At 38.9% G+C, this 22,021-nt stretch overlaps 1 protein-coding gene across 8 annotated transcripts in view; it reads right to left on the bottom strand.

Moving 5' to 3' along the window:
• Window positions 1-22,021, bottom strand: part of Nup98 (nucleoporin 98 and 96 precursor) — a 90,519-nt gene that overhangs the window by 39,285 nt on the left and 29,213 nt on the right. For 5 of the 8 annotated variants that reach the window (XM_052761316.1, XM_052761314.1, XM_052761317.1 and 2 more), the window contains 5 exons: window positions 14,825-14,965; window positions 8,526-8,659; window positions 6,537-6,724; window positions 3,840-3,956; window positions 203-501 (listed from right to left, as the gene is read on the bottom strand). In XM_052761316.1, coding sequence (XP_052617276.1) covers window positions 203-501; window positions 3,840-3,956; window positions 6,537-6,724; window positions 8,526-8,659; window positions 14,825-14,965 — 879 coding nt within the window. The remainder of the gene's footprint in view (window positions 1-202; window positions 502-3,839; window positions 3,957-6,536; window positions 6,725-8,525; window positions 8,660-14,824; window positions 14,966-22,021) is intronic. The other 3 variants (XM_052761318.1, XM_052761319.1, XM_052761321.1) reach the window with 1 other exon arrangement.

Below are 22,021 nucleotides of genomic sequence, written 5' to 3'. Positions count from 1 at the left end.
CCTGAGTTCCATTCCCAGCACCCACATGGCAGCTCACACCTGTCTGAAACTCCAGTTTCAGGGGACCCTGACACCCATGGCAAAAACACAAATGCACATAAAAATAAAAAAAATAAAATATATTAAAAAAAGTGAGCTCCTCTGACTACATCATTAATTATAAAGTAAACTGTTTCAAAGGTATAAAAGGTGTGAATCTGACCTGCTGGATGTATATGGTAAGCATTATTTTCTATTTCCTCGCGGTCATCTTGCAATGACTCATCATGGAAAGACGTTTCTTCACTGCTTCCTTCAAGTCCATTGCGCAAAGCAGCACGCATGTTCAAAGCAACAATGGTATCGTCCACACTGCTGCTGCTGTTATTTTTGTTTCCAGCACTCTCTGGGGTTTGAGGGATGGGTTTGGCAATAGGGTTAGTGTAAAAACGTGATACAAAAGAGTCATCATCTCCATCCTGCTGATGGTTCTCATCAACAGGTTTGCTCAGGAAGCTAAATCTGAAAAGAGAGAAAAAAATAATAAGACCTTAGCCCCTAGCAACAGTAATAACAATGACAGCAGTTAATCTCTATTAAGTATATGACACTACTCTGGACAATTTAATAAATTTAAAATTAGTCCTTACAGTAATCATGTGAAATAGATTTAACTACTGTCTCTAATTTATAAACAAGAAAATGGAGGCAAAATATTAATAACCTTGCATAATATCACAAAGTTGTGAGTACTAACTAGAGTTGAGGTTTTAAAATAGAAAATGTTGGGCTGGAGAGATGGCTCAGTAGTTAAGAGCATGTACTGCTTTTCTAGAGGACCTGGGTTCAATTTCCAGCACCCACATGGTGGCTCACAACTGTTGTAAGTCCAATTCTAGGGGATCTGATACCCTATCCTGGTCCACTCAGGTACCAGGCACACAAGTGGTATATAGACATTCAAGCATCCAAAACACCCATGCACATAAAATAAAAAACAACCAAACCAACCCCACTGCTCATTTTCAAAGGGATGAATCTGAATACTCCCCTCTTGCTGTGTGGGTGTGTTCTAGGGATCAAACTTAGGTCACCAGGCTTGATGATTAAAAACCTTTACTCCTTGAGCCATCCTACCAGCCTCTCAAATCTTTGACTAAAACAAACACAAAAAGTATTTGCTACTATGTGGAAATAAATGATTAGTGGTTAATGTCAAGATAAAACACCAAAAGAAATTTTAAACTGGGTTGTAGCGATGACTCAACTTTTTTTTTTTTTTTTTTTTTTTGGTTTTTCGAGAAAGGGTTTCTCTGTGTAGCTTTGCGCCTTTCCTGGAACTCACTTGGTAGCCCAGGCTGGCCTCGAACTCACAGAGATCCGCCTGGCTCTGCCTCCCGAGTGCTGGGATTAAAGGCGTGCGCCACCACCGCCCGGCATGACTCAGCTTTTATGAGCACTGGATGCTGTTTCAGAGAGGCCCAGGGTTTGATTTCCAGCACTCACAGGAAGCTATCAACAGCTGTATCTCAGTTCCAATGGATCCCAAACGACACCATACATAGCCTCTAAAGGCACTGCATGCACACAATGCACATACATACTTGAAGGCAAAAGATTCATTCATACACATAAAATTTAACAATCTCAAAATCTGAATTTAAACTTTAATATTACAAGCACAAGAGGTTTGGAAATATTTTAATGCGATATCTAATTATAATTTTAAAAAAGGCCCATTATTTTGAGTAAAAGAATATCAAATAATCTTTATATGTTCACTAATGGAGAACTAATTAAATTATCTTTTATTCACCACAATGACCAGCAAACCATTAAGAATGAGGAGGTAAGCCAGATGTGGTGGAGTACATTAAAATCCCAGCATTCAGGAGGCAGGGGAAGGAGGATCTCTGTGAGTTCCAGGCCAGCCTGGTCTACAGAGAGATTTCCAGGACAGTCAGGGCTACACAGACAAACCCTGTCTTGGGGTTGGGGGTGGGGTTGGGGGGAGGGTGGGATATGAGGAGGTAGGGCTGACAAGAGGGCTCAGTGGGTAAAACAAAGACTAAATAATCCAAGTTTAATCCCTGGGACCTACATGGCAGAAAAAGAGAACCAACCGTTGTGGATTATTATTTTAACTGTATAAAGACGTGTTACATTTGTTTGATTAAGTGAAATTACCCTGGGGTGAGGAGGCTGAGTCAGCAACTAGCTGACAGGAAGTGGTGGGGAGGAACGAAGTGTAGCAAGGGTTCTTTAGTGGGGACTGAGCAGGGTGGCTACTTGTTATTCAGCCTCTCTGGATTAGCAGGATTCCATGTCAACCTTGGAATCCTGAGTTCTATAGAAGGACAAAGATTTAGATAGTTTGTTTTAGCAGCCTTGACAGAGGTGGTGCCTGAGGGAACAGAGTTCCCACCTGGCTGAAGCTGCTGCTGGTAGCTGCGGAGTTGCAAATGTCAGTTGGGGCAGCAGTTGCTTTAAGGTGCAGCCACTATACTGAATGCAAAACAACAACCAACTCTACTCCTGGGATTGTAAATGCATACCGTCATCACTGGCTGTTCATTCATTTATTGTTTAGTTGAGACAGGGTCTCTCTACATAGTCATGGCTATCCTGAAATGTCCCATGTTGACTAGACTGTCCTCAAACTCAAGGGATCCACCTGCCTCTGCCTCCAAGCGCTAGGTTTAAAGGTGTACACCACTATGCTTGGACATTTTTTTTTTAATTTAAAGATTCACGGTTATAATATGTCTGAGTATTTTGCCTACATGAATATATGTGCATCACATACATGCTTGGTGCCTACAGAGGTCATAAAAGACACTAGATCCCCAGGAACTGGAGTTATAGGCAGCTATGAGACACCACGTGGGTGCTGAGAACCAAACTCAGGTCCTCTGTAAGAGCAACAAATGTTCTTGATGACCACCTCTCCAAGCCCTAACTTACTCATTCTAATACTATTTATTTTTATTTTATGTGCATGAGTGTTTTGCCTCTATGTATGTATGTGTACAACATGCATACTTGGTGCCCACAGGATCCCCTGGAACTAGTTAGGGATGGTTTTGAGTCAGTCACCATGTAGATGTTGGGAACCGAACCTCAGTCCTTTGCAAAAGTAGCCAGTGATCTTAACTGTTAAGCCATTTTGCCAGCCAGTTTTATTTTATTATGAGGGTCCTTGGGCTCAATAAATTCCTGGTGCTTTCTTTCTTTCTTTTTTTTTGAGACAGGGTTTCTGTGTAGCCCTGGCTATCCTGCTCACTCTCCAGACCAGACTGGCCTTGAACTCAGGAGTCACCTGCCAGGATTAAAGGCGTGTGTCACCAGTGCCTGGCAGAGCTCCAAAATTTTAAGGTTTAAAGTACTCAAGAAGTAATAACATCTAGGGTCCCTGAACTACAGTACTTCAATATAACATTTGTCAATCTTTATAAAGTTAGAATATTTTAAAATAAAACAGAGCTGGGCGGTGGTGACGCATGCCTTTAATCCCAGCACTTGGGAGGCAGAGGCAGGTGGATCTCTGTGAGTTCGAGGCCAGCCTGGGCTACCAAGTGAGTTCCAGGAAAGGCGCAAAGCTACACAGAGAAACCCTTTCTCGAAAAACCAAAAAAAAAAAAATTAAAATTAAAATTAAAATAAAATAAAATAAAACAAAACAGGCTGGGCGTGGTGGCGCACACCTTTGATCCCAGTACTTAGGAGGCAGACAGTCGGATCTCTGTGAGTTAAAGGCCAGCTTGATTTACAGAGTGAGATCCAGGACAGGCACCAAAGCTACAATGAGAACTGTCTCAAACAGAACTATTAGGAACATTTGCAGACAGAATTCAGCTTACCTGTCTCCATTTTCTGGGTACTCAGATGGTGAAGCTAGATCTTCTGAATCATGATTAACAGGAGAAAAGAGATTGCTATTGTTAAGATTTTTCAAAACCAACTTCTTGATGCTTTTCCTAAAAATAGAGACCAAAAGAAACAGAAAAAATTAAGGTGCATACCAGTGTACTAAATATTTTAAAAATCTGGACCTCAAAAGGGCACTCTTATATACCCAAAACTCACCTAGTAAGTTGCATATAATTTGTTTTGTTTTGTTTTTCCAGATAAGGATTCTCGTATAACAGTCCTGGCTGTCCTGGAACTCAGAGATCTACCTGCCTCTGCCTCCCGAGTGCTGGGAGTGAGATTAAAGGGGTGTGGCACCACTGCCTGATGCATATATAGTAGATTTCTTAGTGGTGTGATCACATCATACAGTCTCAAACACATTGTACTTGTTTTGAACAATAAAGCTGAGAAGATATAGATTTAAGTGGAAAATATCCTTGAAGCTGAGTGTATGGCACACAATTTTAATCCCAGCACTCAAGAGGCAGTATACACTTTTAATCCCAGCACTCCAGAGGCAGAGAGAGGCAGGCAATCTCTGGAGGTGGAGGTAAACCTGGTCTACATATTGAGTTCCATGATAACCTGGGCTACATAGAGAAACCTTATCAACTTACCACACACACACACACACACACACACACACACACACACATTTTAAAAATAATGCATTCCCTCAAGGTTTCTATTTCAAGTTCCTACTTTGCATTTCTGCCCTGACTTCCCTCAATTATGGGAGTATAAACCGGATGTGTAAGCCAAATAAATCCTTTCCTTCCCTAAAGTGCTTTTTGGTCAGCATTTTACAAGAGCAAAAGGATGGAAAGTAGAAAAGTATCAAGGCTGTTTGTCCTGCTTTATACTACTTTCCACCTTATTTTGCTGAGATAGGGTCTTTCACTTATCTTGGAGATAAGCAGACAGACAAGAAAAATGCCAGCAACTGTCCTGTCTCTACCACTACAATGTACAGAGTACAGACAAGGATGTGGTCTTCTATGTATGGCTTCTTATGCGTGTGCTGAGCTTTGAGTTCAGGTCCTCATGCTTGCGCAGCAAATGGCCTTACCCACTCAGCTATCTCCCCAGTTTTCAATCCGTATTTAAAGATTTTGGCCAGGATCTGGTGATGCATGCTTTTAATCCAAGCACTTGGGAGGCAGAGGCAAGAAGATCTCTGAGTTTGAGGTCAGCCCCGTCTACAGAGCAAGTTTCAGGACAGCAAAAGCTTAGAAACCCTGTCTTAAAAAACAAAACAACAACAAAAATGGTTCTAGCTTTATTTGTTTTATGTGTATGATGTTTTGCCTGCACCATGTGTGTGCCTGGTGCTCAAAGAAGGCCAGAAGAGCATTTCGGATCCTCTGGAACTAGAGCAAAGGATGGTTTGTGAGACACCATGAGGGTGCTTAGAACTGACCTGAGGTCCTCAGAAAGAGAAGGAGCAAAAAGTGCTTTAAACCACAGAGCTACTACTCTCCAATCACAGCCCCATCCCCCTTTATATTTTGGTTTTTCTTTTTCTTTCTTTCATTCTTTCTTTTTTTTTTTTGGGGGGGGGTGGTGGTGGTGTTCCAGACAAGAGTTTCTCTGTGTAGCCCTGGCTGTCTTGTAACTCACTCAAACTCCTGTCTCTGCCTCCCAAAGGCTGTGACTAAGGTATGCACCACCACCGCCTGGCCTATTTTTGTTTTTTGTAGGACAGTTTCTCTGTATCGCCCTGGCTGTCCTGGGAACTTGTTCTGTAGACCACTAGAGATCCATCCGCCTCTGCCTCCTGAGTGTTGGGACTAAAGGCATGTACCCCCATCCCCTGCTTTTCCTAACCCACATTTTTAAGATGTGGAGCTGTAATGCACTGGGCAGTAGTGGCACATGCTTTTTATCTCTGTGAGTTCGAGGCCAGCCTGGTCTGGAAAGTGAGTTCCAGGACAGCCAAAGTTACACAGAGAAACCCTGTCTCAAAAAAACCAAACTAACTTATCGTCATTCATAAACAAAGAATTGTAAGTAATGAATTAAAAACAAACCTTACCCTTTTCTGATTAAAAAGCTACTGGCTTTTTCAAAAATGTTTGTGTGTCTGCCTGTGTCTAAATAGCTACATATCTAGAATAAGCAACTCAGAAATGAAATGCCCTGTCTCCTGATACCAACAATCTGCTATGTAATTTTCCTCAGGTCTTTTCCCATCTCAATACTCTAAGATATCATTTATGTGGATTTTCCTATGCTTAGCAATAGTGCTTCCATTTTCTTGTCCTATCTTATTACTTTCTAATTATTCTTAGTTCTATATCTACAAACAACTCTCATGTGGGAAAGCAAATGAGAAATACAGATTCTTCTTAACCTAATCTTTAACTTAAAAAAAAAAAAATCTTTATTATACTGCTAGGGAATCCAAAGGCAGCCTTATACAAGCTAGGCAAGTGCTCTACCATTGAGCTAAATCTCTAGGCCTTGATTATTTGAGTTGTAAATACTGTAAATACAAAGGTAATAATTTTACAAAACCAAAATAAAAATATGAACATGTAAAATTAGACTCACAGTCATCAAAATATTTATGTTAATATTACCTTAGGATAATTAAAATAGGTTTTATTGCTTAAATAACTATTGTTTAACAAAAATAAACTCACTTGGGCATGAATGCTCCGTTGGCTAAGGATGGTTCATCATCATCCAGCCCATCAAAGAGATGTGATTTGGCTGTACCAGTTGTTTGCAAAGCCTTTGGCCTGACTCTGGTGGCAGGGCGAGGTGTAAGTTTATAATGAGTAGGTGTAGTAAGAGCCTTCTGAGCTGCTGGATTGGTTGGTTTCAGTCTCTGAAAAGGAAAAGAAAAGCATCAAGCCAACTTGCTATGAATGTTTACATCTGTAACCCTGGCAGCTGGCAGACTATGGTAGGACCATCATCTATTCAAGGCCAGCCTTATTACACAGAGAGCCCAGACCTGACAGGTCTATCTGGCAAGGCATTGTTTCACTGTCTCAAGAAGAAGCATCAAAGATTATTGTTTATTTTAAATGTATGGCACTATTCTTAATAACAGGAAAACCAGGCCAGGCCCAGTACTCACATCATACCCATCCAGCCCCCATTCCCTTTTATTCTCAGACAGGTCTATACAGCTTGGTCTGCCTGGAACTTGCTATGTAGACCAGGATGGCCTTGAATGCAGAGAAACACTTGGCTCTACCTCTCAAGTGTGAGGATTAAAGGCATACATTACATGTTTGGCTTTTACACCTTTAATCCCAGCACTTAAGAGACAGAGTCAGGAGGACTGCAAGTTGTGGGCAGACAAGGTTAACCAAATTTCAAATTTCATCTTTTCTTGAAGTATCAGCTCCCTTAAACCAAGGACACTAACACCTAATATCATATGTGTATATATATATATGGAGCCCTGGGCCTGGTCTGGTTTTTCTGATTATTAAGACTAGTGTCAGACATTTGAAATATTTATCTTTCTACAGAATTGGTATTTATTTATCCATCTTTCCAGTTCTCATTTCAATTGACTTGTCAAACACCTTTAAAAAAAATTACTTCTCTTATTTTCTGAGTATATGTGTGTGCACGCAAGTGTATGTATGTGCACCAGGTTCACAAGCAGATAACCGAGAAGGCCAGAAGGAGACACTGCGTCTGGGTCCTCTGCAAAAGCAGGAAGTGCTCTAAATAACTGAGCCATCTCTACAACCACTGATCTAACAGCCTTTAAAATGCAATTGATGCCGGGCGGTGGTGGTGCACGCCTTTAATCCCAGCACTTGGGAGGCAGAGCCAGGAAGATCTCTGTGAGTTTGAGGCCAGCCTGGGCTACCAAGTGAGTTCCAGGAAAGGCGCAAAGCTACACAGAGAAACCCTGTCTCGAAAAAACCCCCCCCCACAAAAAAAAAAATGCAATTGATAAACTACATTTGGAAAGTGCTTTATAAATGAAGACATACTAATACAACATTCTTAATACATTCTGTACATTTTCTTCTTATGAAAAATTATCAGCTTGCCAGGCATGGTGGCACACGTCTTTAATTCCAGTACTTGGGAGGCAGAGGCAAGTGGATTTCTGAGAGTTCCAGGACAGCCAGGGCTGCTACACAGAGGAACCCTGTCTTGAAAAAACAAAACCACCACCATCCCAGCCACCCCCAAAAAAGAAAAATTATCAGCTCACAATAGTTTAACTTTATAAAACACACATGACAATATTTATACTTATTTTAAGAAAATATAACAAAAAATCTTAAGATTTACAGAAATTGTTTCACATTAACTAAAATTTCATTCAAGAAAAACCGTGGTCCCTTTGATAAATAACCATTATAATAATTCAGTAATTTTTATAGTTTTTACAAGGTTGTATAACCATTATCACTATCTAATTCAAGCACATTTCCATCACTTCAAAGATACTCTGTACATTCCAATTCCTCCTCATCCCTTGTCAACTACAAATCCTCTTTCTCAATGAATTGTGATTTGTGATCTATCAATGTCAAATGTCAAAAGGCAGTGCTCTGGAGCTATCCATACTTTACTTGAAAATATCTGTTAACTGTGGTCCCTTTGATAAATAAACTCGTTTTTAGTCTCTCCTAAAAAGAATAAATAATTACCTCTTCTTTCTTCTTAGGATCCGACATAGGATTCCGGAAGAGAGGGGAGTCTCCAAAGGGTGAGTATGTTAGACTATTGAGGTGCTGCTGGAGAACAGCCTGCTGGGCAGCAGAAGCATTTGGATCTGTCAAAGCTATTCAAAAAAGAAAAGGATGGGGGTGGGGAGTAAGTTCAATGATCCAATACATTACTATCAGAGAACTCAACACTCTTTAAAGAAATGAAATCTTTAAATATTCAGACCCACTCAATGGTATTATTTAGCAAGACAATGAGCCAACTAAAAGCACAAAACCATCAATTAAATAAAAGTAAGCAAAGATATGGAAAGCCATTTCATAAGAGACATTACATACAAAAATTCGCTAACTCGTAATTAAATACATGTAAATTAAAATAGCCTAGAAAGACTGCTTTGTACTTATCTACCACTAGCACACATTACAAAAGCTATAGTTTTTGATCTCTAGAAACAAAGGTAGTTTTAGCGGGGTAAGATGGCACATACTTATTTATAAAGCCCAGCATTCTAGAGGCTGGAACACAATAATCAGGAGTTCAAGTCTAGTTTATACCACAAACCAAGTTCTACGCTGGCCGGCTATTTTAATTTTCTCTCAAAGCATAAATGAACATTTCCTACCAGGCAGTGGTGTCACACTGGGGAGGCAGAGGTGGGTAGTTCTCTGTGCATTCAAGGCCAGCCTGGTCTACAAAGCGAGTTCTAGGACAGCCAGAGATATACAGAGAAACACTGTCTCAAAAAACCAAACCAAACAAACAAAACAAAAAACAAAACAGAACATTTCCCATCAGCCACAGAAAATTCAGAGAACTTGGAGGCAGAGCCAGGCGGATCTCTGTGAGTCCGACGCCAGCCTGGTCTATGGAGCGAGATCCAGGACAGGCACCAAAACTATACAGAGGAACCGTGTCTTGAAAAACCAAAAAGATTATAGATGGTCATAATGTATAAAAATCTAGTGTATAAAAATGAAAAGTAAAACTAGTGTAGTATACTTCTGATAAAGAAACCAATTTTCAAGAGAATCATTCCAAAAATACTTATCAAAGATTAAATCAATCATCTGAGAGAAAAAAGTTTTCCTCTTACAAAGATTCCTCTTACAAAGAAATAGGCTAAAGCCCGAATATAGTAAGAATGTATATTAAAAGAGTTCTCATATCAAAACTCTAAGTTCTCATAATGGGGAAAATAAAAAGAGCAGCAGCAGCTACAGGAGCAACCACCACCATCATCACCAGAAGAATAGGAAGTTCAGCGTACAATCACACCATAGTAGATCCTACTCAGTCAAACAAATTGGTAAAACTGGATGAATGTAGTCAGGCTTATGGCTCAAACCTGTAACCCTATCTATCAGGTGGAAGGCTTAAGGATTGCTATAAATTCGAGGCCACTTGGGATAAAGAGAGACCCTGTCCGAAATACACACACAGCTACACAATGTAAAAAAGGTTAAGACACTATTGATATTTAAGGAATAGTATAAATATGGTCAAGAATTTGAGACCCAGAGGAGATAATATTTAAAGAGCATATAGTAAGTCATCTGAATTCAGACAAGTCACTAAAACAAAAGTCAGCCATGGGGGCACATCTGTAACTCCAGCTACTTGGAAAGCTAAAGAAAAAGGAGGGGTGAGTCCAAGGTTAACCCAGGTAACATTAAGATTCTGTCACAAACTAATAATTAAAAAAGAAAAGACTACATATAAACAAAAAATATATACAAGTTATCTTCTGTAACATGGCATTACCAATAAACAAAACAGTATTATTGTGAGAAGTTAGGCAAGGAGACTAAGTTTCAGAAACAATGAACTTTTTCCTTTGGTACTGGGAATTGAAGTTAGGGTTTCATACATACTTGGCAAATACTACCAGGGTGCTATATTCCTTACCCAAAAATTCTGTTATTTTTACTCAGCATTTTGTTACTTGACAATCACTTATCCCTTAAAGAAAATAATCTGATCTCTAAAAACTGACCTATGGGTCAAACTAAGTGGACTTGCTCACAAGAATGAAAAAAAGGGGGGCTGGAAAGATAGAACAGCAGTTAAGAGAACTGTTTTGTTTTGTTTTTCCCAGAGGACTGGGTTCAGTTTGCAGTACCCACACAGTGGCTTATAACTCTATGTAACTACAGTTCCAGAGCATCTGACATCTTCTTATGGCCACTAGAAGGCAGGAGGTATACAGAAATACATGCAAGCAAAACACCTACATACATTAATTGCTTAAAAATCATTAACAACCCCCATGGGAGAACTTACCCTGTTGGAAGAGAGGATGGGGGAAGAGGGGGAAGGGGAGGAGCAGGAAGAGGGATGAGAGGGGAATCTGTGGTTGGTATGTAAAATGAATTAAAAAAAGGGGGGGGGGAATCATTAACAAACCCAAGCATATTAGGAAAATTTGCTTTACATTATAAATATGAAAATTTCTGTCTCAAAAAAAGGTCTAAGGTCCAGAAAGAAGGTTCAGCAGTTAAGAGCACATGCTGGTCTTCCAAAGAACCAGAGTTCAGTGCCTAGCACCCATACTAGGCAGACCACAAATATCTGGAACTTCAGCTCCAGCGGATATGATGCCTCTGGCCTACTTGAACATTTATACACACTTAGCATACACAGACACTCACTAACAGACAGACAGACACAGACACACACACAGCTTAAAAATAAAATGTCTTAAAATACAAGGTTGTGTATGGGGGGTATGGGTAAACAGTTAAAAGCACTTGCTACTTTTACAGAGAAGTTGAGTTCAGTACCCAGCATCTACAGGGTGACTCACAACCATCTGTAATTCCAGTTCCAGGGAAACCAACACCCTCTTCTGACCTCTCCAGGCACCAGGCACACATATGGTATACATATATTCCATGCAGCCAAACACTCATACACATAAAATAATCTAAACAATTTTTTGAAGATAGAGAAGGAAGCTGACATGTGAGCAAAAATTAAGAGAACAAGTACTAGTGAAATTACTATTGGCATATTTTGGTAATAAGAATTTGAAAACATATCAAATAATTAAATTATGACCAAATTATTAAAGGGGTTGAGAAAACAACAAAATCAAGCCTTTCTAATGACAGAGAAGAGACAAATGTTCTTTTTTTCAGTTTTTTGTGACAGGGTTTCTCTGTAGCTCTGGCTGTCCTGAAACTTGTTCTTAGACCAGGCTGGCCTCAAACTCGGAGATCCACCTGCCCCTGCCTCTGGGGAAAAAAATTCCAGCACACCAATTCTGCTTGGGGTTAGGAAGTGAAAAAGCAACACTTGAGTAGGATTCCTAAAGAGACAGGTTTAGGTAATAACAAACCAAATGAGGTCACTGGACTAGAACCTATAGGGATACTATCATGACAAAATTGAAGATAAGGCCTCTGCCCAATAATGGCCGACTATAATAAATCTAGCACCTTTTAATTAAGATGTTTTTGATACAAAGGTAGACATTCTAAACGTTAATAGAACTATTTTTAAATGGGCAATAATATACAACTGTAATATAAAACCCTTGAATCAAGAGTCAAGTGTAGTCATGCATGCCTAACATTCCAAGCACTTGGCAGGTAGAGGCAAGGAGGATCAGGAGTTCAAGGCCAGTCTCTGTTATACAATACAAGCTACATATGATCATCTCAAAAATAGAGGGAGAGGGGGAACAAAACACCAGATTTGATCAAGCAGGACTAAAACAGGACAGAAATGTAAACGTATAGTCCATATGCAGAGGCCAGGAATATAACTTGGCTGGCAGTGTCTATTTTGCATAGAGTTCTTGGTCTGATTGATCCCTACACTACAACATCAAAAGGGTTGAGTGGAATACTCCTGTAATCCAAGTACTGGGGTTTGGAAGCTGGAGGATCACTTTATAAACTACCCACTGTCATGCTGCTAACTTCCCTGATACTCAACAGACTATAGTGTCATAGAGCATAAAAATGAAATAAGCTCATGGAGAGAACAAAAGCAACTACTGAGAGAAATGGCATTATCCACTAACTGAGAATTCACATTCTCATTTAGGGAACTTTTGAATATCTGTTTCCAGACTACAAATTATGTAATGAAAGATGCTGGGAAATACAAACACAAAGTTGCCAGTTAGGTTTTAAGTATTTTATTTTTAAATATGAATGGATAAGATCATGAAGCAGGATCAAAATTAAAACAATCCTAATGAATTAAGGAACAAGAGATATCTGAAAATTTTGGTATCAATAAGCAAACCCAAAGTTTGAAGAAAAATCAATGTCTAAAACCAGATGCTTGAAAAGAGAAGCATTCAAGAAATCCTTGGGGTTCCTTTGTTCTTTTGAGATAGGAACCTATGTAACTGAGGGTGGCTCTGAATTTGCTATGCAGCTGAGAAATACCTTAAATTCTTGATCCTTGTGCCTCCTCAAGTGCCACTTACAAGTGGGTGCCACTATGCCTAGCTTTCACAAGCCACATCAACTATCAACATACAAAAATATGAAGACAGGGAGCCATAGAGTTGGCTCACCAGTTAAGAGTACTTGTTGCTCTTGCAGAGAGGACCCTGATTCAATTCCCAGCACTCATGTGATAACTCAAAACTGTAACTGCAAGTGCCAGGGGATCCGATGCCCTCTTCTGATCTCCTTGTGCACCTGGTACACACTTGCTGTACTTACATACATGCAAGCAAAATATTCATCCACATAAAATTACATCTAAAAACTTCAAATATATTTACATACATGAAAAGAAGAAAGGGGAAAAGAGAAGACTAGGGAAGGGCACTGATAACCCATTCGATAAAGGAAATTCAAGAAACTATCAATTAGTTGGCAGAATTAGTACACACAGCTTAAATATATAATGATCTCAAAATGTAATTCAAGTATTATGACTGAACAATTTATGAATTTAGTTACATAAACTCACTCCTGGCATCCTAGCAGGGCATGGTGACACATGCCTTTAATCCTAGTACTCGGGAGGCAAAAGCAAGCCAGGTCTACAGAGTGAGTTCTAGGACGGCCAGGGATACACACACACACACTGTTAAAAAACAAAACAAAACAAAACAACAAAAACAAAACAAAAAAACACACGGCGTACGCCTTTAATCTCAGCACTTGGGAGGCAGAAGCAGGTGGATCTCTGTGAATCTGAGGCTAGCCTATGCTATAGCGTGAGTTCAGGACAGGTTCCAAAGCTGCACAGAGAAACCCTGTCTCGGGGTGGGGGAACAACAGAAAAAAAAAAAAAACCCAAAAGAACAAAACCAAAACCAAACTTCCTTTCTAGGGCCAGAGAGACAGTTCAGCAGTTAAGAGTACTGGCTCTTCTTACAGAGGACTCAGGTTTGGTTCTCAGCACCCATAGGGTATCACACGACTATTTTCAATTCCAGGGAATCTGATGACCTTTTATGGCTTCCACAAACACTAGGCACATACAAGGTCCACAGGTACATGCAAACCAAACATTCACACACATAAAATAAAATTATAAAATCTTTTTTTTTTTTTTTGGTTTTTCGAGACAGGGTTTCTCTGTGTAGTTTTGCGCCTTTCCTGAATCTCGCTCTGTAGACCAGGCTGGCCTTGAACTCACAGAGATCCGCCTGCCTCTGCCTCCCAAGTGCTGGGATTAAAGGCGTGCGCCACCATCGCCCGGCTAAAATTATAAAATCTTGAAAAAAAAAATCCAACTCATTTCTTTCCATCTCACACTATTAATACCAGGTGATACTAGGTTTTCATTTCCAGTGATACACAGTTTAAAATAGATATTTAAAGTAAACTAAGAATTTTTTTTTTTTTAGAAATAAGGTGGAAGATACAGTAAAAACTAGGGAAGTACATTCACATGAATGAAGTACATAAAATATCTCAACAGATAAAAAGTAAAAGCTTAGGAGATTTATCAAGTAGAACATTAACACTAGGGGAATAAACAAAACAGACAGGAGATAGGTAAGTTTCTACTTTAACAAGTTAAATTTACTTATGTTAAAACAAAACACAGAAATACAAGCACATTACTTAGTGAAACAAACTTCATCATATGCTAGATAAATTTAAATTTTCTAAGGGAGACCAATCCTAGGAATGAGGAGATAAAGAAGACTAGAATCTAAATCCTTCTATATTACATAGCTATTTAATAATGTGCACATGCACACTGCTTTAGTAAGGATGGGACAGTAGAAAATCAAGTCAGCAAGCTAAGTATTAGCAAGAAATAAACTGTAAAGCCTTCTAAAGTGACTGACACTTACCTACTGGGGCCTGGGGGGCGCCAAAACCCAAAATGGCTGTCGTAGTATTAAATCCAGGGGCCCCAAAGGCTCCTGTACCAAGAGGCCCTCCAATCTTAGGTTGGTTGTTTCCAAACAAAGATGCCTGTCCAGCACCAAGAGCTATGGAGACAAGAGGAAAGAACAAGTGCCACAGAAGATCCTTTGACTATTGTGCCAGAGGTCAGTTACTTAAAGATATAATACATTTGGAAGCTTCATCATGACCAGTCATTTCAAGAAAAGAGCTAATGTGGTAAATGCTGACTTCATACTAGGCACTGGGTTGGGTACAGTAGAGTCAAAACCATCGTTCATTAGTTCCCTCAACTACAACATGTGACAATAATGGATAACTTAAGATATTTTCCTAATTATTAAAATGAATAAACATTCTCATTACATTTCCAAGAAGCATGGCATCTATCAGACACACAAAGTATTAACAAATATACCTAAAATAGGAACTGTTATCCCATTTTAGAAGAGTTACAAACGCTGGGATAGAAAGGAGGGTCAAAGCCAGCTCTATCTGACAGAATAACAGACATTAACTACCACTCTACTAAAAGAGATTTTCAAATTAAAAAAAATTCCCTGTGTATTTTAGTATTTACAAACCAAAATACTTAAGTGATCAAATCATACTGTCAACTTAAAAAAATTATTTTTATGTGTATGTGTGTTTTGCCTGCCATGCATATCTATGCACCCCATGCAAGTCTGGTGTTCCTGGAAGCCATAAGAGGTATCAAATCCCCTGCAACAGTAGAGAGCTGCCAGGTAGGTGCTGGGAATCAAACTCAGGTCTTCTGGAAGACCAGCCTCTTAACCACTGAGCCATCTCTCCAGCCCCAATGTTAACATTTTAAGCTGGCATATAAGCCAAACTACAGGAAATCAAATTATCTCCTTTGAATAGTCAAAAAAGAATAATACTTTTAATTATGTATCTCCTGAAACCAGCTTTAACTAAACAAACTTGTTTTTCTTCAAAATGCCAAATGTCTCATGATGTAAGAACTAAACATATTCAAGTTTTAACACAAACTAGACTGGTTGGAATAAGAGCTCTTTCCTCTACCTAAATCCTAGAATTACAGATATGCACCAGCATTATTAAAAACAACAACAAATATATATGGAGCTAGTGAGATGGCTCAGTGGTTAAGAACACTTGCTGCTCTTATAGAGGACCCAGGCTTGACTCCAGTACCCATATGGTGACTTCTAACAGTCTGTAATTCCAATTCCAGGAAATGTGAAGCCCTCTTCATGACCTTCGCAGGCACTAGGCATACACATAATGCACATACATATATGCAGGCAAAACACTCATACACATAAAGTTACAAATAGATCTTGAAAATTCTTAATGTAGCAGAGAAATTGTTTTCTATTTATTATTATTTAGTGTCTCAGTCTTGGGAATCAAATTCTTCTTAGAGAAGACTGGTTACCTAAACTTAAGAATTGAAAAAAACAAAACAAAACACAGTCCAAAACAAAAGACAAAATCCAAAGGCCCCACGTACTTCTACTAAGGAATGAGTTTGAATCTCCATCACTCAAAATGAAAACTGCAAATGACATCCATTTAGCTCATGTTCTCCCCACAAATAGTATCGAGTTCCATAGTGTTAGTTTACGTGTAATACTGTGAAATGCAGAGTTCAAATTTAAGAACACATTCTTCTTAAAGCTTAAGGTCTGTTTTAGTAAATATAGAATCTCTACAATGTTTGCTTGATAACTCTCAAAATCCTAATTTCCATATATGATCTATTGTTACTAAAGTTAGAAGTGTAAAATTCTTTACTGATTTTGTCTTTTAGTTTATTCATATAGACAAGGCATGAAGAAGGAAAATATAGCAACAAAAACGTGATCTGTAGACTATAAAGAATAATTGTCAAGGTAAAATATTAAAAGTTAAACTATTAAATTGTGGAATTAAGGGATAATATCAGGGAAAAAAGGTACAGAACATTTTATTATTATTTTTTTAATTACAAGGCTTTTATTTATTTATTTATTTGTCTGTTTGTTTATTTATTTATTTAGTGCCCAATGGGGTTTTGCCATGGGTGTCAGATCCCTTGGAATTGGAATTACAGACAGTTGTGAGCTGCCACATGGGTGCTAGGAATCGAACCCAGGTCCTCTGGAAGAGCAGTCAGTGAATGCTCTTAACCACTGAGCTATCTGTCCAGCCTGGGTACAGAACAATTTAAAGGCTTGTACTAAAGGCAAAGACACTGGTAATCACAGTTCTCAAGATCCAGAACCCAAACAGAAATGTAATCATGTAAGAATAAAACTCAAACATGAGAAAAATATGTAAATAAAATTAAATGTCAAACAAAAAGATGTGAATGAAAATAAAGAAGTTTTGTGACTTTATAATGGTCATTTAGCAGAAACTATACTTCTATTTGTGAGCTTGAAGGTTTTCTCGGGTAATGCTATCAAGTTGACACTCCTGTGGGATGCTCAACTGCAGGCACACATGCATGTTCTGAACATGCTTAAAGTAATCAAGGAAAGGCTATGATGTTTGGCAGGCTAAATGTATTAAACACAAATTTTCAACTGATGATACAATCAAGATGTGACCAAATTTATAAGTCAATGGACAACTAACTGCATGGCTAAACAAAATTCGCACCCAAGTCTTATGTTTATACTCAGACTCTTTGGACTTAACACCACCCTTGGTAGTAGCACACATCTGTAATCTAGTACTCAAAGGCCAAAGCGGACAGCAAATTTAAGCCCAGCTGTGTTACAAGAGATACTGTTTAAAAACAACAACAAAAACTGGCTGGGAATGTAGCTCAGCTGATAGAACACTTGTAATGTACATAAAACCCTAGGATGAATCCCACAGCACCACATAAACAGTGTGCAGTAGCACAGGCTTGTCATTTACACTTGGAGGAGAAAGCTGGATGATCAGAACTTCAGGGTTATCCATGTTTGGCTACATAAAAAGTGTGATGCTATTCTGGAGTACATAAGACTACCTCAAAATAAAACTAAAACCTTTGGTGTTTATATCTGTATAAACATAAATTTTCTTCAAAAAGCCCCCTGCTGTGGGATAATGCTTTTGTACACTGGATTAATAAAACGCTGATTGGCCAGTAGCCAGGCAAGAAGTATAGGCAGGATAAGCAGACCAGGAGAATTCTGGGAAGAGGAAGGCTGAGTCAGGAGACGCCAGTCAGCCATTCACGGAGCAGCATATAATAGCACAAGGGTAAAGCCATAAAACACATGGCGACACATAGATTTAATAGAAATGGGCTAAGTTTTAAGTGTAAGAGCTAGTCAGTGGTAGGTCTGAGCTAATGGCCGAGCAATTTTAATTAATATAAGCCTCTGTGTGTTTACTTGGGTCTGAGCAGATGCGGACTTGGCGGGACACACAAAACTTCCAGCTACAGTCTCCTTTAATTTGCTGATATCAAAGCTATTACCAACTAGAGGATTAGAAGAAAATATTGATGCATACTGTTTTTTGTGTTCTGGGATCATGTTCTCTCCCCCCTCCCACTCTCTCTCTCTCACACACACACCACAAAAAAATAACCATTTTTTTCCTAGCTTTTAATATAAATTTTGGCATGTTAAAAAGTTCAAGGGTGGGCCGGGCAGCTGTGGCACACGCCTTTAGTCCCAGCACTCAAGAGGCAGAGGCAGGTGGATCTCTGTGAGTTCGAGGACAGCCTGGGCTACAGAGTGAGTTCCAGGAAAGGCTCCAAAGCTACACAGAGAAATACTGTCTCAAAAAAAAAAAAAAAAAAAAAAAGTTCAAGGGTGTGAGGGGTGGGGTGTGGCCCCAAAGTAGAATAACTTGCATGGCATATATAAGGTCCTGGCTTTAATACATGGCATTGCAAAAAGAAAAAAAAATATAGCCTTTGGCACACGCCTTTAATCCCAGCAGTCAGAATGGCAGAGGCAGGTGAATCTCTGAGTTTCAGAGCAAGCTCCAGGACAGCCAGGCTACACAGAGAAAACCTTATCTCAAAAAACCAAAATCAATCAACCAATCAATCACGGGTCACAGGGCATGGTGATGCCCGCCTTTAATCACAGAATTCCAGAGGAAGAGAAAGGCTGGCAGATCTCTGAGTCCAAGGCCACCCTGGTGTTCTAAGACAGCCAGAGCTACAAAGAGACCTTGTCTCAACAAAAAAGGAGCCGAGCAGTCGTGGTGGTGGTGCAAGCCTTTAATTCCAGCCCTTGGGAGGTAGAAACAGAGGCAGGAGGATCTCTATGAGTTCAAGGCCAGCCTGGTCTACAGAGCAAGTTAAAGAAAAGCCAGCCAGGGCTACATAGAGAAACCCCATTTCAAAAAAAAAAAAAAAAAAAAGAAAGAAAATTCAAAGCTGGTTTGTTGTGGTAGCACATATCTTTAGCACCAGCAAAAGAACTGATCAGTACAGAGCTAAGGAGTAGACTTTAAATGAGGTAACTAAAAATAGCCAAATTAACACATAGCAGAGGCAGGAGCATAGATTTTAAAAGCCTTCATAAGGCCCAGTATGGTGGAGCATGGCTTAAATCCTAGCAACTAGGAGATAGAGGCAGATAGATCTCTGTGAGTTTGAGGCCAGCCTGGTCTATTCAGGGAGTTGCAAGATAGCTAGGGCTACTCAGTAAGACCCTGTCTCAAAAATAATTAAATTAAATCAGTTGCTTGCCCAGCATGAGAAAGACCTTGGTTCAATCTCCAACACCCATAATGTATACTACCCAGGAATCTAAGGCATTATTGCTTGAGTCCAGAAGTTCAAGATCAGTCCAGGAAAAAATAGTAACACACACACACACACACACACAAACCAAGGCTACATAAAATTCTACCATACAGCCATTAGAAGCCATAATATATACATAATAAGCATAATTTATTAAAAATAAGCCATGATCAAATATATGAAACAGAAAGATTCAAACAACCAATAGGCTCACATAAAGATTGCTACTTTCATCACTAATCATTGGAATATATCAATTTCCACTACCACATAGGCAAAAATGAAGAAGTCCAGTAAGGGATCTGGAGAGATGCCTTAGCTATTACTAATACTGGCTGCACTTCCAGAGGTCCAAGGTTCAGTTCCCAGCACCTAAATGGCAGCTAACAATCATATGTAACTCCAGTTCCAAGGGATCTGGCACAAGTGTCCTCTTCAGGCCTCTGTGGGCAAGTGCATACACAGACATACAGGCAAGCAAAACAAAACTCATCCACAAAAAAAAAAAAAAAAAAAAAAAAATGAATCTTTAAAAAAAGAAAAGACCCAATAAGCTCATGTGATAGGATATACCTATAGTAGTCTCAGCTACCTGACTAGAAGGATTCCAAGCCTAGGAGTTTGTAACCATGTTTTCAAAAAATACAGAAAGGACCATGGACAAGATAAATACAGCTAAAAGGAAAGGAAGATTCCATTTCAAAAAGAAAAAGCCAAACAATACAGAAAAGGTATGGAAAAATGAACATATCAAACAATGTAAAAACTAATGCAAAATGGCACTGTTTTTGAAAGACAAATCAACAAGACCAACTAATAATAATGTATATCTTCTATATGGCAATTTTCTAAATTTATTCTTATGTGCAATGGTGTTTTTATCTGTATGTATGTCTGTGTGAGGGTATTAGATTTCCCTGGAACTGGAATAACAGAGTTGTGAGCTGTATGTGGGTACTGGGAATTGAACACTGGTCCTCTGGAAGAGCAGTCATCCTCTTAACTGCTGAGCCATCTCTCCAGCTCCCTAGATAGCAATTTTAATCTTACTTATTAATTATATAGTAACACAAATACAAAATTATTTAACAAAAATTTTCATTGAGGAGATTTGCTATTAACAGTAAACACCACAATTACTGATGGTAGTGGAAAGTTAGATAGATTATGATATATATGGCTAATGCAAAATACAACTTTGTGTTCATACACACATACACTCAAATATTAAAGCCAATATTTTGAAATGAAATCTGTACACATGGATAAAAAAAAAATAAGCTGATAAACAAAAGAAAGAAATACAATGAGATACAAAGTATAGCATACATCCCAAAGCTTCAGGAAATAGTTATTATCTTACTATGTACAGTAATTTTCAGTTCATTCTCTTAAATCCTGGTTGCAGCCCAAGACAACAATGTGTAACAATGCCATCTCGGTCTTTGGTCTAAGCTAACCCATGAGTATTCTTCCCTTAGAGATCCTCACACTCAAGTCTCATTTTTCCTTAATAAATCTGCATTTTCTCTGCTACAAAAACAAAATCCAAAACAAAAGCCACTCATGGAGGAATGGACTAGGGGAGTGAGGGTGGATCCGTGGGAAAGCGTTTTCCTACCCTGTATATGATCTTGGCTGTATATGATCAGGGCGAAATATCTCAAGTAAGGTTCAACTAAAAATGCCACTAAAATCCCTAAACATAAAATACTCATGTAACCATGTTTGAAAAAGTACAAAAAGGGGATATAGACAAGTTACAGTTAAAATCTAAACAGCTGATTACTTTACAGCTGAAACACTTAAGACTTTTCATGGTATTTCTCAATTGTTGAAATATTTAATAACATTTATTTTAAAAAGAAAGGTTAGCTGCGTATGGTTATGCACACTTTTAATCCCAACACTTGGGAGGCAGAGACAGGTAAATCTCTGTGAGTTCGAGGCCAGTCTGGTCTACACATCGAGTTCTTGGTCATCCAGAGCTACATAGTGAGACTCTGCCTCAAAGAACAAGGGAAAAAAAAGGTTAACAGTTCAAATGAATATAAAAGAAGTGTCTATTAAGGAGATGGCAAAGGAAAAAACCACACCACAAAAGCAAAGAAAACAAAAACCAGGCAGTAGAAGCAGAGATTATGAAAGTAAGTAATTCTGCAAATAAATTACTATACCAAGATGAGAGAACTAGGCAAAGGAAGCAAATATGTATGCCTAAACCATATTTTACTGTATATTTAGAAGTAACCACCGTAACAGCCCTTGCCCCAGTTGCTGAAGACAGAAAGACCAATATTTTAAATGTACTGAAAAATAACTATAGCCAGGTGGTGGTGGCGCACGCCTTTAATCCCAGCACTCAGGAGGCAGAGGCAGGAGGATCTCTCTGAGTTTGAGGCCAGCCTGG

The sequence above is a fragment of the Peromyscus californicus genome, unplaced genomic scaffold (genome assembly GCF_007827085.1).
Source record: "Peromyscus californicus insignis strain IS unplaced genomic scaffold, ASM782708v3 Scaffold_4__1_contigs__length_199733344, whole genome shotgun sequence".
NCBI classification, from domain to species: Eukaryota; Metazoa; Chordata; class Mammalia; order Rodentia; family Cricetidae; genus Peromyscus; species Peromyscus californicus.
The sequence above is the reverse complement of the archived record's forward strand: the minus strand, read 5'-3'. Positions and strand labels throughout refer to the sequence as shown.